This window comes from Pollicipes pollicipes, unplaced genomic scaffold (assembly GCF_011947565.3).
Source record: "Pollicipes pollicipes isolate AB1234 unplaced genomic scaffold, Ppol_2.1 Scaffold_7231;HRSCAF=8579_pilon_pilon_pilon, whole genome shotgun sequence".
Lineage (NCBI taxonomy): Eukaryota > Metazoa > Arthropoda > Thecostraca > Pollicipedomorpha > Pollicipedidae > Pollicipes > Pollicipes pollicipes.
The window spans coordinates 5,920,014-5,945,021 of record NW_023597034.1 but is presented as its reverse complement, the minus strand read 5'-3'; the positions used below and the strand labels follow the sequence as shown (position 1 = coordinate 5,945,021).

The 25,008-nt window shown below is 51.5% G+C and overlaps 3 protein-coding genes across 7 annotated transcripts in view; 2 read left to right on the top strand and 1 right to left on the bottom strand.

The window, feature by feature from the left end:
* Positions 1 to 4,017, top strand: part of LOC119110603 (2-methoxy-6-polyprenyl-1,4-benzoquinol methylase, mitochondrial) — a 10,987-nt gene extending 6,970 nt beyond the window's left edge. For all 5 annotated transcript variants that reach the window (XM_037234489.1, XM_037234487.1, XM_037234488.1 and 2 more), the window contains exons 4-7: positions 1,615 to 1,979; positions 2,734 to 2,822; positions 3,167 to 3,278; positions 3,731 to 4,017. In XM_037234489.1, the coding sequence (XP_037090384.1) occupies positions 1,615 to 1,979; positions 2,734 to 2,822; positions 3,167 to 3,278; positions 3,731 to 3,853 (689 nt within the window). In that variant the 3' untranslated portion in view covers positions 3,854 to 4,017. The remainder of the gene's footprint in view (positions 1 to 1,614; positions 1,980 to 2,733; positions 2,823 to 3,166; positions 3,279 to 3,730) is intronic.
* A 1,043-nt stretch (positions 4,018 to 5,060) lies between these two features.
* On the bottom strand, positions 5,061 to 12,217 carry LOC119110711 (putative L-aspartate dehydrogenase). The gene is made up of 5 exons (XM_037234622.1): positions 12,107 to 12,217; positions 10,982 to 11,160; positions 10,372 to 10,557; positions 7,098 to 7,324; positions 5,061 to 6,424 (listed from the first exon to the last, which is right to left on the bottom strand). The coding sequence occupies exons 1-5, from the start codon at positions 12,150 to 12,152 to the stop codon at positions 6,235 to 6,237; spliced, it is 828 nt and encodes a 275-aa protein (XP_037090517.1). The 5' UTR covers positions 12,153 to 12,217; the 3' UTR covers positions 5,061 to 6,234.
* A 405-nt stretch (positions 12,218 to 12,622) lies between these two features.
* Positions 12,623 to 25,003, top strand: LOC119109309 (dynein regulatory complex subunit 2-like). The gene is made up of 9 exons (XM_037232906.1): positions 12,623 to 12,696; positions 16,414 to 16,534; positions 17,131 to 17,244; positions 21,490 to 21,628; positions 22,390 to 22,613; positions 23,746 to 23,841; positions 24,431 to 24,532; positions 24,910 to 24,964; positions 24,999 to 25,003. The coding sequence occupies exons 2-9, from the start codon at positions 16,481 to 16,483 to the stop codon at positions 25,001 to 25,003; spliced, it is 789 nt and encodes a 262-aa protein (XP_037088801.1). The 5' UTR covers positions 12,623 to 12,696; positions 16,414 to 16,480.
* Positions 25,004 to 25,008: the final 5 nt, after the last annotated feature.

Genomic DNA, 25,008 nt, shown 5'->3' with positions numbered 1-25,008 from the left:
TCTCGCTCTCTCTCTCTCTCTCTCTCTCTCTCTCTCCTCTCTCTCTCTATCTCTCTCTCTATCTATCTCTATCTCTCTCTCTCTCTCTCTCTCTCTCTTCTCTCTCCCCGCATTACGGAACGTCCCGGAACTGCAGGCTGCGGGTCTCACGCTACCCCCGTAACAGTTCACCCACGACCGGTAATGGAGGAGTGCAGTTGGTCACGCAGACGGTGTCCGCAGTGATGGGACGGAGCACACGCCGTGGGTACGCATCCGCAACTGCGCCGCAGCGGCGCGAAACATCCCCGTGTGGACGAACATGGCCATTTGTTTTCGATTGCTGCGTCGCTTTGAATCAGGTACAACCATTGCCTTTCGTCACAATTGACATTATCGCTGTTGATTGACCGGAATAACTTGGTTTTCATCTTAATTGGTGCGTGATTGGCCTTTTAGAGTTAATGCATTAGTTTCGGGTGCCTGTTCCGTTTGCAACACTACTCTCTTTAGAAAAGGATCGGCTGGTGATGACTCATACATTCCACGACTGTTGCGACGACTCGGTGAGGCCACCCATCATATGTTGTCGTGCGTGCCAGATTAATGTCTTAAACTCTACTGCGTCCGAAGTGAACAAGGCTAGCTCAGTTTTGGCAGTACGTCTTTCATATACCTGTACGTATCGCAAGCAAAGCTCCTTTTTACACCCAGTTTCCATTCTTAGATAAAATGAAACGCACGCTGAGCAGAATGTGTTCGATTTGTGCTGCATGAAGTAAGCCTCGCGAGAAGTATGAGCCTGCGTATGCAACCGATCTGCTGATCTAAGCAGGGGGAAAACCACATGTGGTGCATAGGTTGCACGTCTACACGATAGGTGACGTTTCGAAAGGCTGTGTGAAAATCATATGCAATGTTTTAGAAATCGAAGATGTTGCATACCTAGACTTGTGCTGTGAATGAAAAAGCTAACGTGTCCTTAAATGGCCGATGGCCACTTACAGAGTACGTTAAAAAAGAAGTTTGTGACGCTTTTGCGCGGTCGCTGATTAGCACTGATCGATCGCTGATAAACATCGTAACATGTCAGGCATATGGAAACCGTCTAATAGACAAAGAAGGAATTTTGAATATTTCGAGAAACAAGATGCCCATTTTGGGATGCCTCATTTCCGTGGCGACTGTCATCTCGCACGCTATCCCAGTACACTAGTTTGTTTCACGAGATCAGCGGGTATGATGTCTTGAAGCGACAGGGAGCAAAGCAATGTAGTGCATTTCATCGTGTCACATGATAATGAGTGGAACCTTACAGGTTGTAGCAGGGCTCGAGCCGCCCCGAAAACAAACTTCATTGTCCCTATGAGCTTGTGTGCAGATAATTTGGTTAAGGTCCCAAAATGTCCCGTAAAGAAAAGGAGAAATGCCTCTGCTCTGCGCTGCCTCATGAAATCGGCCCTCTGCTACCAAATAAACGGGAATGCAGGGACTCTGTGCTTATTTGGCTGCTTACACTTGTAAACTACAGATAGTGAGCGCCGGTCCTTGACCTGAAACGTACGTCGAATCCCCGTGCCAGGCCTAAGGCGTGTCTGTGAACGCGTCGCACTGACGTCGACGCTGGCGCACCAGGTGACGTGGCGTTCCGGTTCCTCTCGCACGTGGAGTTCGCGTCGGGCGGCGCGTCGTCGGCGGCGGCGGCCGGCCCGGCGCCTGACCTGGAGGCCGAGGCGGAGCGGCTGGGTGTGGCGCCGATCGAGCTGGGGGAGTCGGCCGAGGCGCCCGCCGCCGGCCCAGCCACGCCGCCGCCGCCGGTGGTCGTCTGCGACATCAACGCCGCCATGCTGGAGGAGGGCCGCCGGCGCGCGCGACTCGCCGAGCTCGAGCACCGGCTTAGCTGGGTGGAGGGTGATGCCGAGGCGCTGCCCTTCGCTGACGACTCGTTCGACGCGTACACCATCGCCTTCGGCATACGCAACGTCACGCACGTGGACCGGGTCAGTCACCGGTCGGTGGGCGGTGATTGTATGTCCTGGGAAATCGCTACTCAGTAAGATATTGGTCATTGTCTCGTAGTTTTTAGCATCGAGTGAAGTACGCCTTGGAGTTGGGATGGCTTATTGGTAGATAGTTGTTCTTTGTGCGAAGTATTCCGAAATACGTTCTTCTTCGTATTTTAGTGAGCATAAAAGCAGCAGCTCTGTACTTCACCGGTGTTCTGAAACGTTCAACCATACGGGAATGCTCGCTCTCGTCTGCCGTTTAAACTCTGCACGTATCGTCGCGTTGCCGTCCGACGGCGGTGATCATCAGTGGCCTGCGGGTGGGCCTTTACTGTGCCGTTACACCGTGCTGGGCGGGGGGCTGACAGCGGTGATCTTCAGCAGCCTGTGGGTGGGTGTTTACTGCGCCGTTACACCGTGCTGGGCGGGGCGGCTGACGGCGGTGATCTTCAGCAGCCTGTGGGTGGGCCTTTACTGCGCCGTTACACCGTGCTGGGCGGGGCGGCCGACGGCGGTGATCTTCAGTGGCCTGCTGGGTGGGCCTTTACTGCGCCGTTACACCGTGCTGGGCGGGGCGGCCGACGGCGGTGATCTTCAGTGGCCTGCGGGTGGGCCTTTACTGCGTCGTTACACCGTGCGGGGCGGGGCGGCCGACGGCGGTGATCTTCAGTGGCCTGCGGGTGGGTGTTTACTGCGCCGTTACACCGTGCTGGGCGCGGCGGCTGACGGCGCTTTCGTGTCCCGGCAGGCGCTGTCGGAGGCGCACCGGGTACTGCGGCCCGGCGGCAGGCTCCTCTGCCTCGAGTTCAGCCGCGTGACCAACCCGCTCGTCCGATGGTGCGTCTCGGCCGGGGCTGAACATGGCCCCGTGTTGCCAGCTGTGCATCACGAGGCGCGGCTTTGTACGGGATGTTGCTGTTCAATGTAGCGTGTCTGAGATGCGCCCATGAGAAACTCGTGCATGTTCGCTTGCCTGCTTCCGCGCGGGCAGTACCAAGTAGGTGTGTCATTCATCATCACATTGTACAGGGGCGTGGGCAATAGTGGGATTAGGAGTCACCACTCCCTTGAATCTCCTCGCGATGGTTGTATGTTCTGCATATATTTCGTTAGTTGTTGCCAGCCTAGTTAAGGGTCAAGTTTTTGATGCGTGATAGTCTGCGACTGCTGCTATGTTTCAGGTTCTATGACCAGTACTCGTTCCAAGTGATCCCTCCCATGGGAACAGTTTTGGCGGGCGACTGGAAATCGTACCAGTACCTGGTAGAAAGCATCAGGCGCTTCCCAGCTCAGGTTGGTGTGCATGTGGTGGCCATGTTTGTGCTCAGTGTTCTTTTCAGTCTTAGTTTCAGGAATTTAACACTGATGTTTCGCCCTGTAATGAGACAGGTATGTCGGATTACATACTTTTATGTCGTCATGATGCATTCATTCTTTCATGAACTTATGGTTGGCATGCACGCGTATGATGTATTTTCCAACATTCGTCGTTAAGTCATTTCCGTCGTCTATATATATATATATATATATATATATATATATATATATATATATATATATATATATACAGTCGATCGATTTATAAAGTCACCGTCTCATCACTTTAACGGGAACGCACCAATCGGATTCCTTCCTCGCACCGATGTCGTATGCGCGGTCCATCTCCTGATCCAACACCGGCGGCTATGCTGACGGCCGTCCGCTGGTCGTGTTCTAATCCTCACGTGCACGGTGGTGTCCTCCAGGAGGAGTTCGCGCGAATGATCGAGGACGCCGGCTTCGGTCAGGTCTCGTACGAAAACCTGACCTTCGGCGTGGTCGCCATCCACTCGGCCTTCAAGTTGCCACGGTCCACAGGGCCTGCGTAGTCCCAGCTCAGTTTACATACCTCGCCACCCATGTGCTTCGCGTGTGAAAAGTGATGGATGCTGACCGCGAGGACGTCTGAATCATGCGAGATGCCGTCGACAAGCCCACATGAGACTCAGAATGCCGCCAAGGCCTGATAGCTGAATAAACCATTGTGTCATGACGAATTGGTTTGTGGACAAATGACGAATAAATTCCAAATGAAGTAATACGGAATGCAATTGAACGAACAATTTTGGTTCAGGATGTGGGTGTTGCGATTGTGTGCATGACATTCATTCCTTGCCCATGACTTTCCATCAGAGTTGCGGACTCGAGGGAACAAAGCATAGCATATCACATAGCATTTACGCGACAATATCACACGAGCATACACGCTTTAGCCGCAATTAACTTTCACGCGGATGAGACGATTGTGTTGGCGTGGACCATGCAGCGTTGGAATATAATGTGCTTCATGACTGGTAACAATGAAAAGCGTTAATCTGTTGGCATCATTGTGACCCGCCATCTTATCGCTAGGCTCAGCCCCTAGACACTTTCGCTGCACCTCCCTTACATATGTACAACACGACGGATGCAAGAGACACTGGTCACATATGCACATCGGCTTCTTATGCAGAAAGTGCATTATAAACCTTTTGCGATGCGTTGCATGACAATCGGACAAACTTCACACGTGGTGTGATGACCTTGTACCTCAGGCTGGTACAAGGTCAGTATCAAATCTCGACGCTCGTGTCATGCCATCCTCAGGGTACTTTGTGAGTTTTTACGTATGAAAAAATCGGAAAGCAAATGAAGTCCGCTGAATACTAAGTTATGACTGATATGGAAGCATTCGGTTCACGCACACTTCGATCCGTTATGAGCATGAGCTGTGATGGCAATCGGCCTATTTCGGGCACTCACGTGCTATAGACACATTGCAGTATTTTTTTATCGTCATTTTATTTTGTTTTTTGTTTATATTTTGTCTATTTTTTTCTGCATATTTGACACGTGGAGTCCGAAGCACTGGATTTCTTGCGCCGGAACGGACCGCCAAAAGTGCATTTCTTTCGCCGGAGTGGATCGCCGAACATTTGAATGTCTGCCGAATGTCATGTATTTGCCGATCACTTGATGCCAGTGGCGTGCATGGCTCGCCATCGTCGACCAGTCGCCGCTGTGAGGCGCGACTTAACTCGCTGTCACACGCAGTTGTAGTTGTTATATGTTTATGGGTACAAATCACGCACACTGCACATCCCAGGACACACGGGGAACCAAGCCAGCGTAAGCCTCACTGAGTGGAAAAGTGAGACTCTGATCTGAAGATAAAACAGACGGCTTCCATTCCGATCACATGACAGTTTTCAGGAATGTCCATGTGACACGTCCTCATGAGAGCCTTTCAGGATCACCAACATCACGTTCGCACGATGAAAATGGTACTTTGATCGACATTATAACATGATACTTATCACCTTGAAAAGGGTCTGTCGAAAAAACATCTAAAAAATCCCTTCCTTGAGTATTGTTTGTATAATCTCTAATCTCGCGGACAGCCAAAGCAGGCGAACTCTGCCGCGAACGCCACTAACACGGTCATCCACAGCGCCACATATTTCACCAACGACTGGAATGGAAGCTTTCGTTTTACAGCCATGCTGCAGCACTATATGCGTACACTGCTTGCCGAGGAAGACCTAAGACACCCTACATGGACGCATGGGAGTTGCATGAAATATATGAACCAACGTCTTGCTTCCATGACCTGCCCTTTAGTCACCATTTGTGTTCATGCTTCTACGCTTTGCCACTAAAGCATCGAGGCTGGGCCCACCCCTCGGAGTTAGTAGCGCGCCTAGGGTAGCATGTATCGGCCCGGTGCAAAACTCCACACATCGAACATTCCTCATCACGGTGGGCGATTGATAAAATATATGCGGAAATTGTTGTTAAAGGATCGGCGACTGTACAGCGACCTTGCAGACGGCCACATCAAACATGCAAACTGGTCAGATTGTCTCTTGACCAGTGCTTGTGTCTCTGCTCTAGGGACGGACGATTACTTTATTGCCAAAACCTTGTACGAAACGTTCCTCGTCGCAGTTTCTGTTGTAACTTGACCACTGCGCCAATTGTACTTCAATGTACTATGAGTATTCACATGTGTTGGACGCCAAAAACCGTGAGAGGGGGTCACAGCTCGCAAAAGAAAACCCGCTAAAAAATCACCATCGCCCACCGACTGTCTGGCTGAGCGCTGTGGGTTAATAAGCACCCATGTCTCAGAGGTTAATAGGCACCACTCAGTACACGCCTCCGCGGCGCCGCCAGCGGCTGGCGGCCGGGCCTCGGTGGGCGCTGCGTCGTCTCGCCGTCCGTCGTGCGCTCAGCAGAGGTGCAGGCCAGGGCCGCGGTCGTGCGCGCGGCGCACGCTGGCGTGGAAGGCGGCGAACGTGGCGCTGCCGGTGACTGCGCCCACCTGGGCCGGGTTGGTGCGCACCGTGTGGACCGTGAACTGCGCGCCGGGCTCGCCTGGACCGGTCACCTCCGTCTCCACCAGGTGTCGGTCTGGCAGGCTGCCGACGGGCGGCATCGGTCAGCGGCTGACTCCCGGGCCGCACGGCACAGGGCGGAGCAGGCCACGGGGTCTCGCGGCACCGCCACGGCAGGTCAGAACACCTGCTAGTCAGAAGCGTGGAAAGCCACAGCAACGTCTCTGAGCTGGACCTGGAGTCGGTAACCACGTTGACCTGACTCCACCTGCCGATCAGACGGCGGGTCGGTAATGATGTTGACCTGCGGTGAGTGACGAACCCGAAATTTACGCGCCCAACTGAGGTGCTCCACCAGCCTGGTCAGGGGTCCACCCTCAGCCTGACCCGGGTTCCACCCTCAGCCCGACCCGGCGCCCACCCTCAGCCCGACTCGGAGTTCACCCTCAGCCTGACCCGGGTTCCACCCTCAGCCCGACCCGGCGTCCACCCTCAGCCCGACTCGGAGTTCACCCTCAGCCTGACCCGGGTTCCACCCTCAGACTGACCCGGCGTCCACCCTCAGCCTGACCCGGGTTCCACCCTCAGCCTGACCCGGGTTCCACCCTCAGCCTGACCTGGGCCGACAGCCAGCGTGACCTGCAGCCAGCCATCGGGCTGACCTGTCATCCGGCATCGCTCCGACCTGAGGCCCTCACCATCCGCCACCCTAGCCCGCGATCAGGGACCCGCCTGGTCCGGTCGGCCTCCCGCTGACCTGGGGTCGGCGATCAGCCGGCCGATGACGCCGTCGAAGCCGAGGTTGTGCGCCGCCAGCGCCGCCGCCGCCATGGTGTTGACGTTGTGCGGCGCCTGCGGGCACAGCTCGCGCACGGGGCCCTCGTACAGGGTGACAGCCGACTCGGTGGCCGTGGCCGCCAGCTCGGCCAGCCGGCCAGACAGTCGGAAGGCGGCCGGATGCTTCCGCATGGTCACGCGCAGACCCTGCGGCCAGGCGAGGTCGTGCGGCAGGTCAGGGGGCGGCGGCTGGCGCGACGGCCAGCATCGCGCGCTGACAAACGGCACGATCGGCAGCCCAACCACGGACGGGCGGAGGCCCTGGGACGCATCACACGATCAGAGTCATAGCATCGGAGCGACAACGCACAGACATCTGATGCTCGGTGGTTTACATATTCGGTGGATCTGCGCTCCGAGCATCGCAGGGTCAGCAATTCAACGACTGAGTGGTCAAAAGCCCTACAAAACCAAGGCCAGCATGCTGACACATCCGAGGGTCGACTGGTGTCGTGGAGCAACAGGCGGTCAGTGCCCCCCCCCCCCCCAAACACAGGGGGGGGGGGGAATAACTTGACGGCTTGCAGGTCAGCCAACGCAATCCGAAGGCAGGTCAGCACTTGGACACCGAGAGGCCAACTCCCTGATATATAAACAGGAACACGCCGACAGGGCCGCGCATTATCATCTGTAAAGTAACGGTCCACGGGCGCATGCTTAGGACATTGGTGGCTATGGATATCCCTCGTATAAACAAGCCGACGACGCCTGGCATACTCAAATAAGCAGGCCGGCGTGGAATGAGACGGCGTCGTCCCACCCGGCAGTCTGCTCTAGACGGCCGGTGAGCATGAACGTAGAGGAGCGTACAAAGAAGACAGGCTGCATGATCTTGATAGCTGCCGTACCAAAGCGATCGAACCTCGCGGATGCCCTGATTTCTATGGCGCCTGTCTTCTTGCCACATCCATATTTACGCTGAGGTTCTGCGAAATGTTGGCTTTTACATGGGGCTGATGGATTCCTGGGTATTACTCGCTGGCACGTCGCGCACGTCTGCGTCTTAGTTCATATCGCTGCAGCCGACGATACAGAAGACACTGACTATGGTGCCAGTGCTTCAGACATTCCGAATGAGTTGAGTTAAAAGAGCCCTGTATCGCCTCACAACTTTATGTTCGCTCAACGAAAAACCAAATGGCAAAGCATCCAAATGGGATAGTGTCTTTGGTAAATAAGTCCATTTAAGGCTACAAACTTTCAGAATAAGCTCATCGTTAAGTTAGAAGTTCCTGACGAGAATAGCAACGCGATGAATCGGGAAAGTATGCCGCAACGTCTCTTTGCCTATCTCAAAACATTTTTCGGTACCCTCAAATGCTTTAAGCCATCAAGGCTGCATCAAGGCTGCATGACTTGCTCGAGAATCGTGACACGGCTCGCAATGCTTTGAAGTGATGCAACGAGACCATTTGTTTGACACAGCACACAGATCAGGTCATGTGCTTTCTACAGGCTTGCATCTTTCCAACCCAAAACAAAAGCCATTGCTGGTTTATAACAATAGCTTAACGTTCCGAAAGCACAACAGCGTCAATTCGCGATGCAGCGATTCTGTCCTCATACGTTGAAATAATTTCGCACACGGACGGTCCCGGTACGACACCACATGACAGACATTGCCGACCGACTTTAAAATGTCTATGTTTTTTAAAATGCGCTCGGTTCATACCATCTCAAATGCAGGGAACCCGGTCGCAAGTCAAAATACTACGTGTTGTTAAGTGTGGCACGTTATGGAAGAAATTTGCCAACATAACCTACTGGCCGCCATGCTAGTTATCGCGGCTTGGAAGGGGGGGGGGGCATAAGAGGGTTTTAAATATTCGATATCTTGCTTAAAAGCGCAAGTACAAACGTGTGTTAAACATACGTCATAGATCATCATCAGCATCGCCTACACGCATGCCGACAAGCGGAGGGACCCCGGCCGTCCAATGCACAGGAACGCTCCCGCCTGGCTCGCTGGTCACGTGACCTAGCGGGTCACATAACGTGGTGTCTGGTGGCGACATCGAGAACTCGCATCCGTTCGGAGCCGCATGACTCCGCGCGGACCGCGGCCGGGGTCGATCACGTGTCAGGGGCGGTCTGTGAGACCGGAGCACAGCCAGGCAGCAGGGCTCCGCGCGGACCGCCGCCGGGGTCGATCACGTGTCAGGGGTGGTCTGTGAGACCGGAGCACAGCCGGGCAGCAGGGCTCCGCGCGGACCGCCGCCGGGGTCGATCACGTGTCAGGGGTGGTCTGTGAGACCGGAGCACAGCCAGGCAGCAGGACTCCGCGCGGACCGCGGCCGGGGCTGATCACGCGTCAGGGGTGGTCTATGAGACCGGAGCACAGCCAGGCAGCAGGGCTCCGCGACATCAGCCTCCACTCGGCCGGATCTTCAGCGCATGCGTGTGGCGCGGGCGCTATCGAGAAGCGTGGACCAGAACGGCTCTCGCGTAAGCTGCATGAGATGACAACGCTTGATGGAAAATATCCCTGGCTGTCATTCTTATTTCTTTCTAAAAGATGCCATGATGACACTGTGCCAGGAATATTCTGCTTGTCTATTAAGCCACGAATCGTTTCTCGAATCCTTCAGTCATTTGGCTTTAGGACGCCTAAGAGTGGCAAGGGGGGGGGGGGGGGTAAGCAAATACAAACGTTATTTCGGGAGCCTTCGCGGGTCAGAGCTCAGCGGTCACCTCACTTACTAGCCAACATCCGTCCATTGGCGGGTGCCTACACTCTTTGTCCCGTGGGCTGTGGCGATAACGGCTAACCGATTATTGCGACGAAGACGGTTTTGCCGAGCGTTTTGATGAATGGTCACATATGATATTCAAACCTGCCATAACGGATTTACGGAGTGCCAACTCGTCAACGGACTGATGGAACAACTCACTGCCAGGTCTTGCCCGTGGGACGGCCATTAGTCTGTGACATGTGTCAAATACAAAGTAAAATGACACGCATGCTTTTTCGAAAGTCGGATAGTTCGTTATTTGGCTTGAAAGGCTGCCAACCGCAATTATTTTTGAGCCTCAAAAGTCGGGTAATAAATTCCACAAATCGGCGAGGACGGGGACCACTGAAAGAAGTCAGGTTCAAGAGCTGGCATTGTCACGTTCCCTGGGCAGGACATGTAACCTGTCCAGGAAGAGCCTGCACAGAGACGGAGATGCCAAATGCTAGGGCCAGGACGTACCTGCAGAATCCCGAGGTCAGCCATCTTCTTGATATCCTCGCCGCCCCAGAAGGCACCAGAGGGGATGTAGATGGTGTGGTTGGAGGTCAGCGCCACATCCAGCAGGCAGCTCTCCAGGTGGTAGTCAGCCAACGCGGTGGGAGAGCCGATCATGTAGTCGCACGTGGACAGGAACAACGTCCCATACTGAGGATACAGGTGGCTGGCTGCTTACAAAAGAAGGTAACTAGCTGCCACCAGTCACAGCCATGCATCAGAAATAGCCCTCTGCTTCAAGGAGGATATGCATAAGTTGTGGTTAAATGGTGGAAGATCATTGTAAATGGCAAAGCAGCTGGCAACCTGGAATGGCATGATTTTGTATTAACTTGATTTTCCAGTCCTTTTTTCCAGTCTTTACAGTCTTTCTGACAATGGCTACCAATATTTGCATGACCTTTCTAACAATTGCTTCCTGGTGCTCATACACCCCATCGACAAACCCAAAAGCACATCAACCATCATAATCACTTAGTTGGTAAAGTGGATGGCAAGGTAAATGACAGTGACATCTTACATATCTAGTGATCTAACAAACATGTTTTATATGTACAGTGATATTGGTACCCACTTGAACAGTGATTGAGGGATGAGCCACCTCAACAATTAGATCTGGTGACCTTTCCTTGACATCCTTCAGGTCATCAAGGGCTAAGGAACCCAGTGGTGCAAGAACTTCCTTAGTCCTATTCCACACAAAAACGATCTCCAGAGATGGCTCATGTTGAATTGCATTGTAAATGCTTTGGCCTGAAACAAATAAAACACAGTTTTTAAAGACAGTGTCATTATTGTTACCCATACATCCTTCACAACATCTGTAGCAAAAAAACTTCTGTGCAAAAATAAAAAACTTCATCTGTGCCAAAAAATCTTTGCTTGCAACAAACATAGGACTGACTTCAAACACAGGCACCAGTGTATGAAAGGAAGGATGACTGGCTGCATAAGAATACAGGCTGAATGAAACACATGACAATGGCTAAAAAGGAAAACAACATAAAATAATGCTACAACTTGAGCAATAAATGCAACTCAGCTTCATGTTCAGACCAGAAAGGAAAAGGTCAGATTACATGAAAAGACAATCATATATGCAGCCCATGGTCACCAAGTAATCCAGCTTAGTTGCTTCTGTCTGTCCACATTTTTTACAATAAAGTTGCTCGCATAGGTAAGGAAATTCAAGTTCATTTCCCAACAGTTATCAGAAGTGCTTGTGAGGCTGATATGAAAAATCAAGGCTCAAAATGCAATGAAAGATAACAAAAGGGGTTCCAAAACTGGTGTCTTTTCAAATAGATAATGCATTGCAGTTCACATTCCAAGTAATTTTATATTACCCCTTAATGTGAGTGTTTTTTCCACAGTAAATCCTAAAAATTTTGGCCTTCGCCTCACTTCATTAGGAGTTCAATCACACTCAATATTGTTTTTCATCATCATAATGTATGACACCAGTTTTATTTTCAAAGCAAAAACACAAATGGTAATGTTTCAAATATTTTACATTTACTGTGGTTGAAGCCTTTTTGGAAAATTTCAGCATGCACCATATTCTTGACAATACCAAACCAAAAAGCTTTAAGGGAGGCCAAACCCTTTCAAGCATCAGAACTAAGTGCTGTAGTGCTTCTGTAATCATTCACCTACCAAGAGCGAAAACAATTTTGGAGTTTCTCTACCTACAACTCACCCAGGCTTCCAAAGCCCACAATTCCAACACGCCTTCGAGACATCATCCTTGCAGTAGATGAATGGAGGGCTTACTTGCGGCTCGTTTGAACTTCTTCGCCTCAATGTGTGTATATAGCACAGCAACAGCGCCACGCCCCCTTCCCCGCCACAACTCCTTTACAAATGTGGAGCTCTGGATCCAGGCCAAATCCAGGCCAAGACCTTCACATTGCGCTACATTTGAAATGGTCGCGCCATTCACCACAACACATTTTAGGCCAAGAGTGTTTCAAACCACATTATTTTCGTTTTACTTTCTTGCTTATTCATCAAAAAGTAAAAAGTGTGATGGCGTTTTAAATCCAGGGAAGATATTTTTCTACAATTTAGTCGAATTATTACAGAATTAAATTCAGATCCATCGCAATGCCTTAGCCCAGTGAATCAGTTGCCTAGCAACCAGAAGCCCACAAATGTAAATAACAAAAACCTCAAACCTGGTGACTGCTGCGCCCCAAAATAACCCCGAGGACTCACATTTGTGTGGCGAAGTGGCTTTGAACCGAGACAATTCAATTATTTGTACGTGTGCAGCGTTCGGAGGCATCGGTTTGTACATGCGCAGAGGCATAGCACGCTAAGAACCATATTCTTTCCCTGCCGCGTAAGAAGAAATGTGTGCACAGTCCGTCTGTCCGTAGTCCGTAGAGGTAGAATTTTCATTTTATACCTCTGTACTGCATAGGTATGCTTCTTTTCTTTCACTGGTGGGCGGGCTCGTCTTAGCTTCGTCCATGTTATATATTAGTACCTTATGCTAAACAAGGGCATTGTACATCATTCGTCGTTTTTAAGGCAGACCATATCGTAAATAATCGTAAAACAGGTACATATATACCCTTACCTTCGAACTCAAGCAATTACGACATCCAAGCGCCGCGAACACACAGTGACCGCTACCCCGGCTCCGTGGCTACATTATTGGTGCGTTGTCACAACATTACTGCGTATCAAAAACCATAAAAATGTATGGGGCCAAAGCAACAACAATGCGATGAAATATATTTTTTGTGTGCAAAAGCAGTCTTCCGCACTGTTTGTAGATTGGTCGACATGGGAGGGAGGGGGGGGAGCAAGTATGATGCCTTAATATGGTGGGAATATGACATGAAATTTGATCTTCGACGCCAACGGGGCGATGAGGTATTGGCAGATGAGAGAGGGGGGGGGGGCCTCATCCGTGATGGCAGGGATGAGGCAGAGGGATTGAGTGGTGAATGAAAAGCGAAATGAGACCATGCGGCCAAATAAAACTTGTTAATGCGGTGCATATATATGGCATGGACCATGGACGCCAAGAACATGGAAGTGAACAAGGAAGACGCGCTGTGTTGAAGGGGATAGGGTGAGGAGATCAGCTCAGGAGGAGGTTAGGCTAGGTTAGGTACGAATGATGTATAATGCTCTTCTAACATTAGTTCTCAATGTATACCTACACTCTCAAAAGATCATTCCCGAGCAGTTCTTGTGAATGTGCATTTGTTACATAAGCTGATTGTTGAGTTATGGCATGCTGCTTGTCTGTACCCGATCAGACGGACATGACCCTATGCGCCCGGAAATTAGGGTAGCGGTGCCCCAGAAAGTATGTGAGGGAGAGGGTCATCGCCAATCTTTGAGCATATTCTTCCTATGCATCGCTGTGTAATTTAATTTAACGTTCTCGAAGGGTGAAGGATGCGTGGTTTCTGCCTCCCCCCGTCAGGGGCGCAGCCAGAGCCTTACCAAGGGGAGCACAGGGTTGATAAAGGGCCACCCCGAAGCCCCCCCCCCCCCAATCGCCAGATATGATGCATTTGCTTCTATACATGTATATATATATATATATATATATATATATATATATATATATATATATATATGTGCGTGTGCGTATGCGTGTGCGTGTGCGTGTGCGTGTGCGTGTGTGTATGTGTATGTATGTATGTATGTATGTATGTATGTATGTATGTATGTATGTATGTATGTATGTATGTATGTATGTATGTATGTATGTATGTATGTACGTATGTATTGATGGATGTATCACACATCATTATCACACATCATCACACATCATTCCATAACAGGAATATAGGCGAGACGCTCCCGTGAAATCGATTCTGCCTTAAGTTTACGGTAGATAAATTGACAAAATCATGCGTTAAATGACTGCATGAAATAAATTGCCGGCGCTATTCATTTTGCAATGTAACTATTCAAAACGGATGGAAGTTAGAAATTCGTCAGAATTTTTATTTTGGGTGTACAGAGAGCAGGGATTCCGCCAATGTAGACTGAGGATCAAAATGAGTCAACAATTTGTATTAGCATGACCAAGCCATGTTTCTCGGGGTATGTTCAACATTCGGTCAGAATTGATAAGTCGTGCAAATTATAAACGTAGTTTTGAGCAAGCGCGCTCGCATATCCTAATAACAAAAAGCTCGACACCGGGCGTTGCAGTTTCTGTAGGCCGCGAAGCGTCGGCCTCACGGCTAACATTAGGAGGTGGCCAACAGGTGGACGAAAATGGTGACGCATCTGAAAAAGCACCTTTGGACGCTATTGGACACCAAATCGTACATTTAGAGACATTCCGGGCATATATTTTACCCCTGCGGTTCTTAGATTGATGACAATAACGTATTGGTCTTTACAGTACTGCGAAGTGGTGCGGGAATCTGGTGGTGGAACTGGAAGAGTAGGATAAAATCTCTATTTTCCCTAGTATTGTAACTGTTGATTTGTCCAGAGGACATCCTCAGAGTCATTTTTAAAAATGCCCGGTGTAATCCTTTAACCTGAATTAATCTTGAAAGACATTTAGGAACATCATTTTACGATGGTCGTTGCGCGCCCTGGCGTTACTTGCAATGGACAACGCCGCTCGGTTTTGCGAAAACTGCGATTCAAGCCATCGCTATCTTTGCTCCCGATACTTTGGCCGTGTCATTGGGGCTCTATGACGCACTCAGCTGCTGGGGCTATATGGCACCGCCAGGCTCTCACCCTGGCAGGAAGGGCGGGCACCGTGGGGAACCGAACCCCGTGCCTGTGGTTTCCCAGGCGTGCAGTGCTGGCTCAAACCTTTTGATGCTATTTGTTTCACTCGTCGATTTTGCAAAATGATGAACGTTTTCAGTGAAACATGGGATGATCTCGTGCGTTTTGAACTCATTTCGAACCATTCCATTTAACACTTATTAGACCCCTTATTTTTTCCGATAAAGGGGGTCCTCTGAGTGCAACACTACGGGGGCATATTGTTGTTCCCGGTCAAGGGCTGCAGGGCCATTCTGTCCCACCGCGGTGCGTTTTCCGGCCGTCATTCTGGCGACACGGGGCGGCATCCCCTAGCCGATCCTTACACCCTTAGAAGGACATATCATATTTCATTGGTTCGCTCCCTGACGCGGAAGATCTTCTGGCCCGTGCAGTTGACCCCAGATCGAGGCATGAGCCGTCATTAACGCAGCGACATCCCTGCTCACCGCAGGTGGTCAAATATTTGGCACATAGACTCCATTCGGGCTTAACGGGCCCACGCTCATGCTGGAATAGCGTCAGGGGGCCCACCGTTCAGTACTAGGGGCCCTAACTGGCACAGGACTCTTCTATTACCTTAGTGTGAGCACCCATCATAAGTTTTCATGTTTTCTTCAATATACAGAGGGCCGCGACCAACGCAAGAGATCCTCTGCCATTCGGGCTCCCGTCCCCGTCCCTGTTGAGCAAATCTTCGCCTGGCTGATTCGAGGCGCCTTGTTGCCGAAGAATGCCCTGTTAGGCACTACGGATCCCTGAACGATAAATGACCAATGCAAATCGTGGGCCCGGCCTTGTCTCTGCTTGGGAAATGGGGGCCCAGAGTTCAGACCAACAGGCAGCCGACTTTCCGTCGTTTGTGATCTCTGGTCGATCTATGGTATCTGTGGTCTCTGGTCGAAGGGCTTTTCGGGCCTTAATCGCAGGTTACGAGGAGCCCTTCTAACCCGTCGGAGCCTAAGGGGGTGGGCATGTGCCCCCTGCGCCCCCTGCCTGCGCCACTGGTTTTAATATATACGTTCTAGCCGATAAACGCATCATGGTGTTTTCAGTGATACTAGAGATACAAGTACGAACAGATAGCTGATGCAAATCGTGTGTTCTAATTGCAGTGCCGGCTTTGTTCATCATCCCATAAGTCCTACCGAGTACGTCCAATTTACACACGCGTCAATCCTTGGGCCGCAGTCCGTTATCCTATTTTCCTAACCTTTATCCCACCATGGCTCCAAAACGCAGATCAAAGAAGGGATTCAGCAAGCTATCAGAGGAAGATAAGCAAAAGTTCTTGGAGAAGAAAGCAACCATGGAAGAAGAACAACGGCGTCGAAGACAGGAGCTCCTGTCTATCTTCTTGAAGGTAGACACTTTTGTCGAAATTTGTGAGCATAAAGGGTTCCGAAATGATGCGGCATGATGCAGAAATTCGTCCACGCTTGATAGCAAGCCCTGTACATGCTTTCCATGAACCTCGAATCACTTTTTCCATGAACCTCGAATCACTTTTATGTCGGTCGGTCACGTCCTTCTCTGAAGTCTCAAACTGTTCGACCGTGATATGTAATGATCACGTTACCCATCGTTTATCACGACGTCATTGCATCGTACTCTGTGAAAGCTCTAACTCGCGCGTTTCACAAAACTATTCCCTTAGCTAATGCAGTGGTGTGAATCATTGTGGCTTTGAGAAGTGAAGCGTTCATTTTACTATAACTGAGTGATGGTATTGACTTGTTAGCGCGCCAGACTCGACTCGTACAGTTTTACACGCGGCTGACCAATGACTGAGAATGTATTCTTTTAGTGATGGTCATGACCACATCACGTGAAGCTGTTGTGCTATGCTGTGTCGACAGAGAAATACATTTGCAGATTGAACGAGCGCTGTTCTAATGCGGCGCACTATCCACTTCTCGCTGACTCACTTTTTAACATTTCCCTTTCGTTTTGTCACAGATCAAGTTGACAAAGGAGGAGGAGATGACGAGGACAAACACACATAAACTGAACGACAGGTGGAGAGCGATCATGCGGGATAAAAAGTCTACGGAGCTTCAGGGCGAAATAGAGGTATGTGTCATCTCTAGTGGGGCGGTGGCCGTCACGTGCCAGCCTGTAAACCCTTCCGCAGATTGCGATTGGATTGTCGAACTGTTACGCGGGTATCAAATAGACATTTGTGGGTCACTGTGTTGTGCAAAGTAGGGTCTGTTGACAACGAGTCTAACGTTTTGGGAACACTGTAACCCTTTCGAACTTCTGTGTGTAACTTTGATGCTTATATCGTGCCGATGTTGGCATATAAGCAGCACGATCATATGTTTCAAAGACTTAAAGTATCATTTTCAGTGCGGACAGGGACCTCCAGCCATACAGTAAGGACTAACTAGGTTCAGTCTTTGTATATGCTATATATGCTCAAAACGCAAAACTGACCCAGTCTTTTTAAAACTTTCTTAAGTCCGGACCCACTGAACGCGGAGGACATTACACTTTTGGGAGAACCCGTGGTTACGGACCACCTATAAATAACGTTGCGTATTTTGAGCCGTTTCCAACCGTTCCTATCCCTGGTTATGCAATGGCCACGCTGGGCGAATTCCCTCCCCCTGGTAACGCTGCGTTATACGCTACGTCCCAAAACAGTGACGTCTGTTTGGCCCCGGATTGAGCTAAAGGTCCAAAACAATTACAGGTGTGTTGCCTGTCATGATAAGATTCCAACGGCATCTGGCATTAAGATTTTAGAGCATTTAAGAACCTAAAGCCTGACTGACTACCCTACATGAGCATACCGTTACGCTGTCCACCCCCTCCCCACATGGGCAAACCGCTGTGCTGTCCACCCCCCTCCCCACATGAGCACACCGCTGCGCTGTCCACCCGCTCCTCACATGAGCACACCGCTGCGCTGTCCATCCCCTCCCCACATGGGCACACCGCTGCGCTGTCCACCCCCCTCCTCACATGAGCACACCGCTGCGCTGTCCACCCCCTCCCCACATGAGCACACCGTCGCGCTGTCCACCCCCTACCCACATGAGCACATCGCTGCGCTATCCACCCCCTCCCCACATGAGCATACCGTTGCGCTGTCCACCTCCTCCCCACATGAGCATACCGTTGCGCTGTCCACCCCCTCCCCACATGAGCATACCGTCGCGCTGTCCTCCCCCTCCCCGCATGAGCATACCGTTGCGCTGTCCACCCTCTCCCCACACCAGCATACCGTTGTGCCGTCCACCCCCTCCCCACATGAGCATACTGTTACGCTGACCACCCCCTCCCCACACGAGCATACCGTCGCGCTGTCCACCCCCTCCCCACATGAGCACGCCGCTGCGCAGTCCACCCCTCCGCACATGAGCATACCGCTGCGCTGTCCACCCCCTCCCCACATGAGCATACTGTTACGCTGACCACCCCCTCCCCACATGAGCACACCGTTGCGCTGTCCACCCCCTCCCCACATGAGCATACCGTCGCGCTGTCCACCCCCTCCCCACATGAGCATACCGTTGCGCTGTCCACCCCCTCCCCACATGAGCACACCGTTGCGCAGTCCACCCCTCCCCACATGAGCATACCGTTGCGCTGTCCGCCCCCTCCTAACATGAGCATTTCGCTGCGTTGTCCACCCCCTCCCCCACATGAGCATACCGTTACGCTGCCCATCCCCTCCCCACATGAGCATACCGTTGCGCTGTCCACCCCCTCCCCTCATGAGCATACCGTTACGCTGTCCACCCCCTCCCCACATGGGCACATCGTTGCGCTGTCCATCCCCCTCCCCACATGAGCATACCGTTGCGCTGTCCACCCCCTCCCCTCATGAGCATACCGTTACGCTGTCCACCCCCTCCCCACATGGGCACATCGTTGCGCTGTCCATCCCCCTCCCCACATGAGCATACCGTTGCGCTGTCCACCCCCTCCCCTCATGAGCATACCGTTACGCTGTCCACCCCCTCCCCACATGGGCACATCGTTGCGCTGTCCACCCCCTCCCCTCATGAGCATACCGTTACGCTGTCCACCCCCTCCCCACATGGGCACATCGTTGCGCTGTCCACCTCCTCCCCACATGAGCATACCGTTGCGCTGTCCACCCCCTCCCCACACGAGCATACCGTTGCGCTGTCCACCCCCTCCCCTCATGAGCATACCGTTACGCTGTCCATCCCCTCCCCACATGAGCATACCGTTACGCTGTCCATCCCCTCCCCACACGAGCATACCGTTGCGCTGTCCATCCCTCCCCTCGTCAGCTTTCGGTTACGTTCCATCAAAGATACCTCACCATCCATGCGTGACGTCATACATGTGCAGCTCTTTCGGGACAATTACATACACCCCCATTTGACTCCAGGGCAGAGTTTCGCATCGCGTTTCTTCGCATGGAATGTTTCATGATATTGCCTAGCTTCGTCTAGCGTTGACCTGGATGGAAGTTTTCGTGGACGAAAACTTTGTAAACGCAAAACGGTACACTCAGAATTTTTGCAACACAAGGCGTTGCATCAGCTTGGTATAATTAAGCACTTCTTTGAATAACATATTGGCGCGCTCATTTCTGGCTATCGGGTTTTGTAATATGCGGCGTTATTCGCGGACGAAATTCTTCCGAATTGCATGTCTTTGCGTACATCATTATTACAGCTTGAATTTACAAATTATTATTTCATACCATTGGCGTGATCATATGTATGCATTCCAAGAGCGCAGAGTAAATGCGTGTTCAAAACACATTCGTATACAAAATTTGCAAGTGGATTACATTTAAGTGGTGTTGTATGTTGTGTGCCTTGGTCTGTACGTGCTTTTCAAAGTCTGCTTCATGTATCACGCATGCCTTGCATACTTTCAGGTCCCTGATAAGCTCATATTTCAACAATAAGCGTGTAAACACGCTTGGAAGACATAAGATCCCGAATAAATGTGGGAGCTCACAGTCATTTCCATCGGCCTGCCATTCGACCTTTAACTCGGGTTAAAGACAGAAATGGCTTAAACGACATATTGCGGTCTGGGTGCCGCCGTTGAAACTACACTCGCCTTTTGACCATCTGCAACTGGGCTGCTTCCGGACGCTTCAGCCAGGCGGCGACCGTATGGTGTGGGAGCGGATCAATAAGGGGCTTAGGTTTTCGTTTGGTATGGATAGGAGCTTTTGTTGTCAGCAATGACCATTTCAGGAGTTTGGTCCAGGTAAGGTTACGCGCACCTGGGAGTCCCCTGTTATCGAGGCTTACCTCGCACAGGACCTCGACTTCGGGGTTTGCGTGGGTGCCCAGGCGGGGCTCCCGCCGGGTGGACGGAGGGGAGGGGGGTCTCTTAAACCCACTCATGGCTCTTGTATGCATGCAGCTTGCCCCGGGTAAACTGAGCGTTACGAAAATTCGGGATAAATTGGGTAGTGGGTGAAGAGGGTTGAATGAGATCAAGAATAACGGCAGTCTCTGATGTTCACTGAATTTTAGGGGCAGGGGTTCTTATTAGGCTACACATGGTGAACCGTGGACAACGAAATCAGTACATTTCATGCAAATTCGCAAACGCATTACAGCGTGTTGTCAATGACGTTAAACTACTACCTGGCAGGCTTTAGTGACGGATACATGCATGATTCGCAGTGACCAGAAGGGGGGGGGGGGGGGCGCGCAAAAACATTGTCACAGAAAATGGTGTACAGTGTTCCGCATGCGAGTTTTAGCATTACGCTGTTTTATAACAGCGTGCCATAAATCTTGGAAACTTCTTGCGTGCCATAAATCTCGGAAGCGGTGACCAGTCATGTGCTGTCCGACGCAGGAGATCAACGACGAATATCGCTAAGGCTCAGTTGTGCCGCCTGCAACAGAGGCCAGATGTTTTTGAATAGCAAATGACAATGTCTGGAGTCTAGCTGCCAAAAGATGTATAACATGAAGGTAAAATTAGCGACCTCGATGCGTCATGAACAGAAACATACCGCAGATTGTAAAACGGAACGTTCATTTGAAATCGCCGAGTGCTGGCGTTTGTGGAGGTGCTCATGTCCGTGCAACACTCCGATCGATTCCAAACAAGAGTGCGTCGTGAAATCACCGTTGTTTGACAGATAAGACGACTGACGTAAATTGTGGAAAATATGTATTAAGTGCTTACATCCATTGCTCCCTGAAAGTGTATCTAGGTCATTGAACTCCTGCGTCAAATGCTGGCCCAGTTTACAAGGTCACGCCGAGCAACGAACAGCCAATAATACAGCCGGCATAACCATGCCGAAGTCTCCACATCCTCTGACGGCCTGCGTGGCCGCGCCACCTCCGCCAGACGCTTCGCCAGGTGTTCGAGTCTCAGTTGGATAAGCGCGAGGAGACCATCCGCAGGCTGTTCAAGGAGATCGAGGACGGGGACGAGCAGCGCAACATCGCCGTTCGCACCCACATCGAGAACCTGGAGCGGATCATAGGTCAGTCGGCGCGCTCTCTGGCGTCGGCGTCCGTCGGGCGGAGCTGCGCCATGCATCCTCAGCCGACGGTGTAGTGCACTTACGCTGAGGTTCCGTCGAATGTCACTGGCAATTTGACCCTGCGTAAGATGTGTTCAGAGGTGTTTTTCAGCCGTGCGTAAGATGTGCCCAGAGGTGTCGATTAAACCTTGCGGAAAATGCGTTACGAGGTGGCGCATAAGCGTTGCAGCGTCATGCAGCACGGGTTACATGCTAAGTCAAATCATATTTCCGTGTATCGCTGTAAAATACCACTGCGGTAATGATTGATTGCAACGCTGATCTGATTATTGCTGCACCCGTAGGATAAAAGGTGGTGGGCAGGACAAGGTCAACTGCTTCATTTTCAACTTCTGTAATTTTGCACGCAACCTGCGTGTTATCAACGCCTACCTGATGTGTCCATCGTACCCGAACATCTGCTCTGTGCATTACTGTATGTCCTGTCCGTGGCCTGAGTGCTGCTGGCCAAGATGGCGTAGTGGGATGGTTAAAGGCGCCACTTCAGCCTGTGCACGATATTTGTGCGATGACGAGGGACTGCTTACCTACCCTGCCGTCCAGTCGCCGGTGCCAAACAGCCACTGACTATACCGAACGCTCCGACACTACGCCATCGCACACAAATGTCCTTCCACCACTGAACAGAGCACAGAGCAGACCGTCTCCCGCGTTATAACACATGTCGATACAGTACACAGCGTTTGGCGGGCCCTCCTCAGACCAGCACCGGGGCCACCTGCGCGAGGCGCGCGCCACTTTTGACGAGAGGCTGAGCGCCGTCGGCTCCCACTACGACCGAGAGCTACGTGGCATTGACGACCTGCAGGACACCGACACGCAGAAGCTGGCCGACATCCTGCACAAGATCGACTGCGACATGTCCGAGGCCGACAAGGAGGCCAGGGCGGAGTTCCAGAGCAAGAAGGAGGAGATCAAGAACAAGGTACGTAGTAAAATTACGCACACATGGACTAACTTACTTGTCGTGGGCTAGCGCGGATTTCCTTGCAAGGAAGGGGTGCGGAACTGCATCACGCCGATTATAAATTTCTATCAGAAGCCGAATATTGCTAAACCAGAAAGGCACGCAAGCCCAAGAGGAGAAAGAGGCCCCCACCCCCACCCCATCCTCGCCCCTGGCTGCGTCCCTGTTACTCGTTTACCATCACCAGGTGGCGTTTAAAAACCCACGACGTTTAGTTTCATCGCAGCTCATCGTTTTCGGGCCAAAATCATCGGCCTGCACTTTTAAACGTCAACCAAGGTTTTCGCGCGGTTGTGGTCCACGTGACGACCCTTGACCGGGTGTCCCGTCGGGTGTGCGCGCCGGCTGCAGGCGTTCTGCTCGGCGTCATGTCCTGCCAGCTGAAGCTCATATGTCGGCAGCCTCACGGCACTTTATGTAAATGTACTAAAAGTCGCGCTCATGTGCAGATGTACACGTGTATCTGTGTCTGGGCTGTCGCAGAGCATCGAGGAGGGTCAGGGTTTGAAGCTTATGTGTATGTACTGAAATAGCACGCTCATGTGCAGATGTACACGTGTATCTGGGTCTGGGCTGTCGCAGAGCATCGAGGAGGGTCAGGGTTTGAAGCTTATGTGTATGTACTGAAATAGCACGCTCATGTGCTGATGCACATGTATCATGATGTATCTGGGTCTGGGCTGTTGCAGAACATCGAGTTGCGGCAGGGCTTGAAGCTTATGTGTATGTACTGAAAGTCGCGCTCATGTGCAGGTGTACATGTGTATCTGTGTTTGGGCTGTTGCAGAACATCGAGGAGCGGCAGGGCTTGAAGCTTATGTGTATGTACTGAAATAGCACGCTCATGTGCAGGTGTACACGTGTATCTGGGTCTGGGCTGTCGCAGAGCATCGAGGAGGGTCAGGGTTTGAAGCTTATGTGTATGTACTGAAAGTCGCGCTCATGTGCAGGTGTACATGTGTATCTGTGTTTGGGCTGTTGCAGAACATCGAGGAGCGGCAGGGCTTGAAGCTTATGTGTATGTACTGAAAGTCGCGCTCATGTGCTGATGTACATGTATCATGATGTATCTGGGTATGGGCTGTTGCAGAACATCGAGGAGCGGCAGGGCTTGAAGCTGTTTCTGGAGGGCGTCATCGAGGGCCTCTGGGACCGCTTCCAGAAGACGCTCAGGGCGTACTACGAGGTGTGTGCCCGAAACGCTCAGATTGCATTCTGCTCCATAGCTTGGGCACGAATTTGCGTGAATCCGAGAAGATAGGACAGTAGTATTAGCCTTACTCCTCGGAGAAAAACCAGGAGAATAAAAGATAGTTGGAATGATATATCGACAACATGCCTTCAACGTAGCCGAAGTGTCTTGTTTGGCAGACGTGGGGCTGCGGACCGCCCAACACCAAACGTCAACTTCTGCTTTGTTTCGATGAAGACATGTTGCTGAAGTATTAACCCAACTATATCTCCATTCTCCTGGTTTTTCTCCGAGGAATAAGGCTAATACTACCGTCTTATCTTTGTGAATAATGGTCCTCGCTAATGCAGTGAACAACTTACATATATCCGAGAAGGATCAAGAAGATCCGCATTCATTTGTTGCATGAGTCTAGTGTCTAAATGATTGCCGCCTTGCACATGACTGGTCACTTGCGTTTGCTAAACGCAATTCAACTTTCACGAACTGAAGAATTTGTTTTGGTCGTGTTTATTGTAAGTCCTGTAATAACAACACTCTTCACTATATATGTGGCTCCTACTGCGAAAGTTCGTGTTGCCAGGACACCGAGAGTCGGAGAAAGGCATTCTACGACCTGAAAGCCCGCGAAGAAAACTCGGTGGAGGTGATCGCAAATCAAAGCAAGAAAATACAAAATCTACAGGTCAGTCTGTGACGTGCGTGGTACAATCATTACCATGACAGCATCATGGACCGTGACTGGGATATCGCCTTGTTATGAGAGTATCGCGACTGTTTTGGCATGGGCCGAGCTGACGTGTTTGTTTGCGTGACTGCAAAATCCAACTTTGAGTCTCCTGATTTCGAGCCGGCTCCATCCCCCTCCCCGGTTACGACCGAACGCGCCGCACGACGTACCCCATAAGGTCCTCAGGCAGATCCCAGAGTGTTCCCTGCCGACTGTTGCCGACGCCCGCCGTGTGTTCGCTGGTGCATCGCATCTAAGACACATCGAAGAGCAGCTGCGCTCCGTTGGTGCGCCGGGAGCGTGACGGGGCGTGGCCGGCGGCGCCGCTGCAGGAGGACATAGGCCGGCTGCGGGCGCGGCTGGCCGGTGGCGCCAAGGAGCACACGCGCCGCACCAGCAGCCTGAAGGAGGACCGCACCAGCATGAAACTG

Coding starts and splice junctions, on each gene's coding strand:
- LOC119110711 (XM_037234622.1), bottom strand. CDS start 12,152: ATGATGTCTCGAAGGCGTGTTGGAATTGTGGGCTTTGGAAGCCTGG. Junction 11,161..12,106: donor TGTGGGCTTTGGAAGCCTGG/GTGAGTTGTAGG, acceptor TATTTGTTTCAG/GCCAAAGCATTTACAATGCA. Junction 7,325..10,371: donor CTGACCTCGGGATTCTGCAG/GTACGTCCTGGC, acceptor GCCTGGCCGCAG/GGTCTGCGCGTGACCATGCG.
- LOC119109309 (XM_037232906.1), top strand. CDS start 16,481: ATGGAAGAAGAACAACGGCGTCGAAGACAGGAGCTCCTGTCTATCTTC. Junction 17,245..21,489: donor AGCTTCAGGGCGAAATAGAG/GTATGTGTCATC, acceptor CACCTCCGCCAG/ACGCTTCGCCAGGTGTTCGA. Junction 24,533..24,909: donor AGAAAATACAAAATCTACAG/GTCAGTCTGTGA, acceptor GCGCCGCTGCAG/GAGGACATAGGCCGGCTGCG.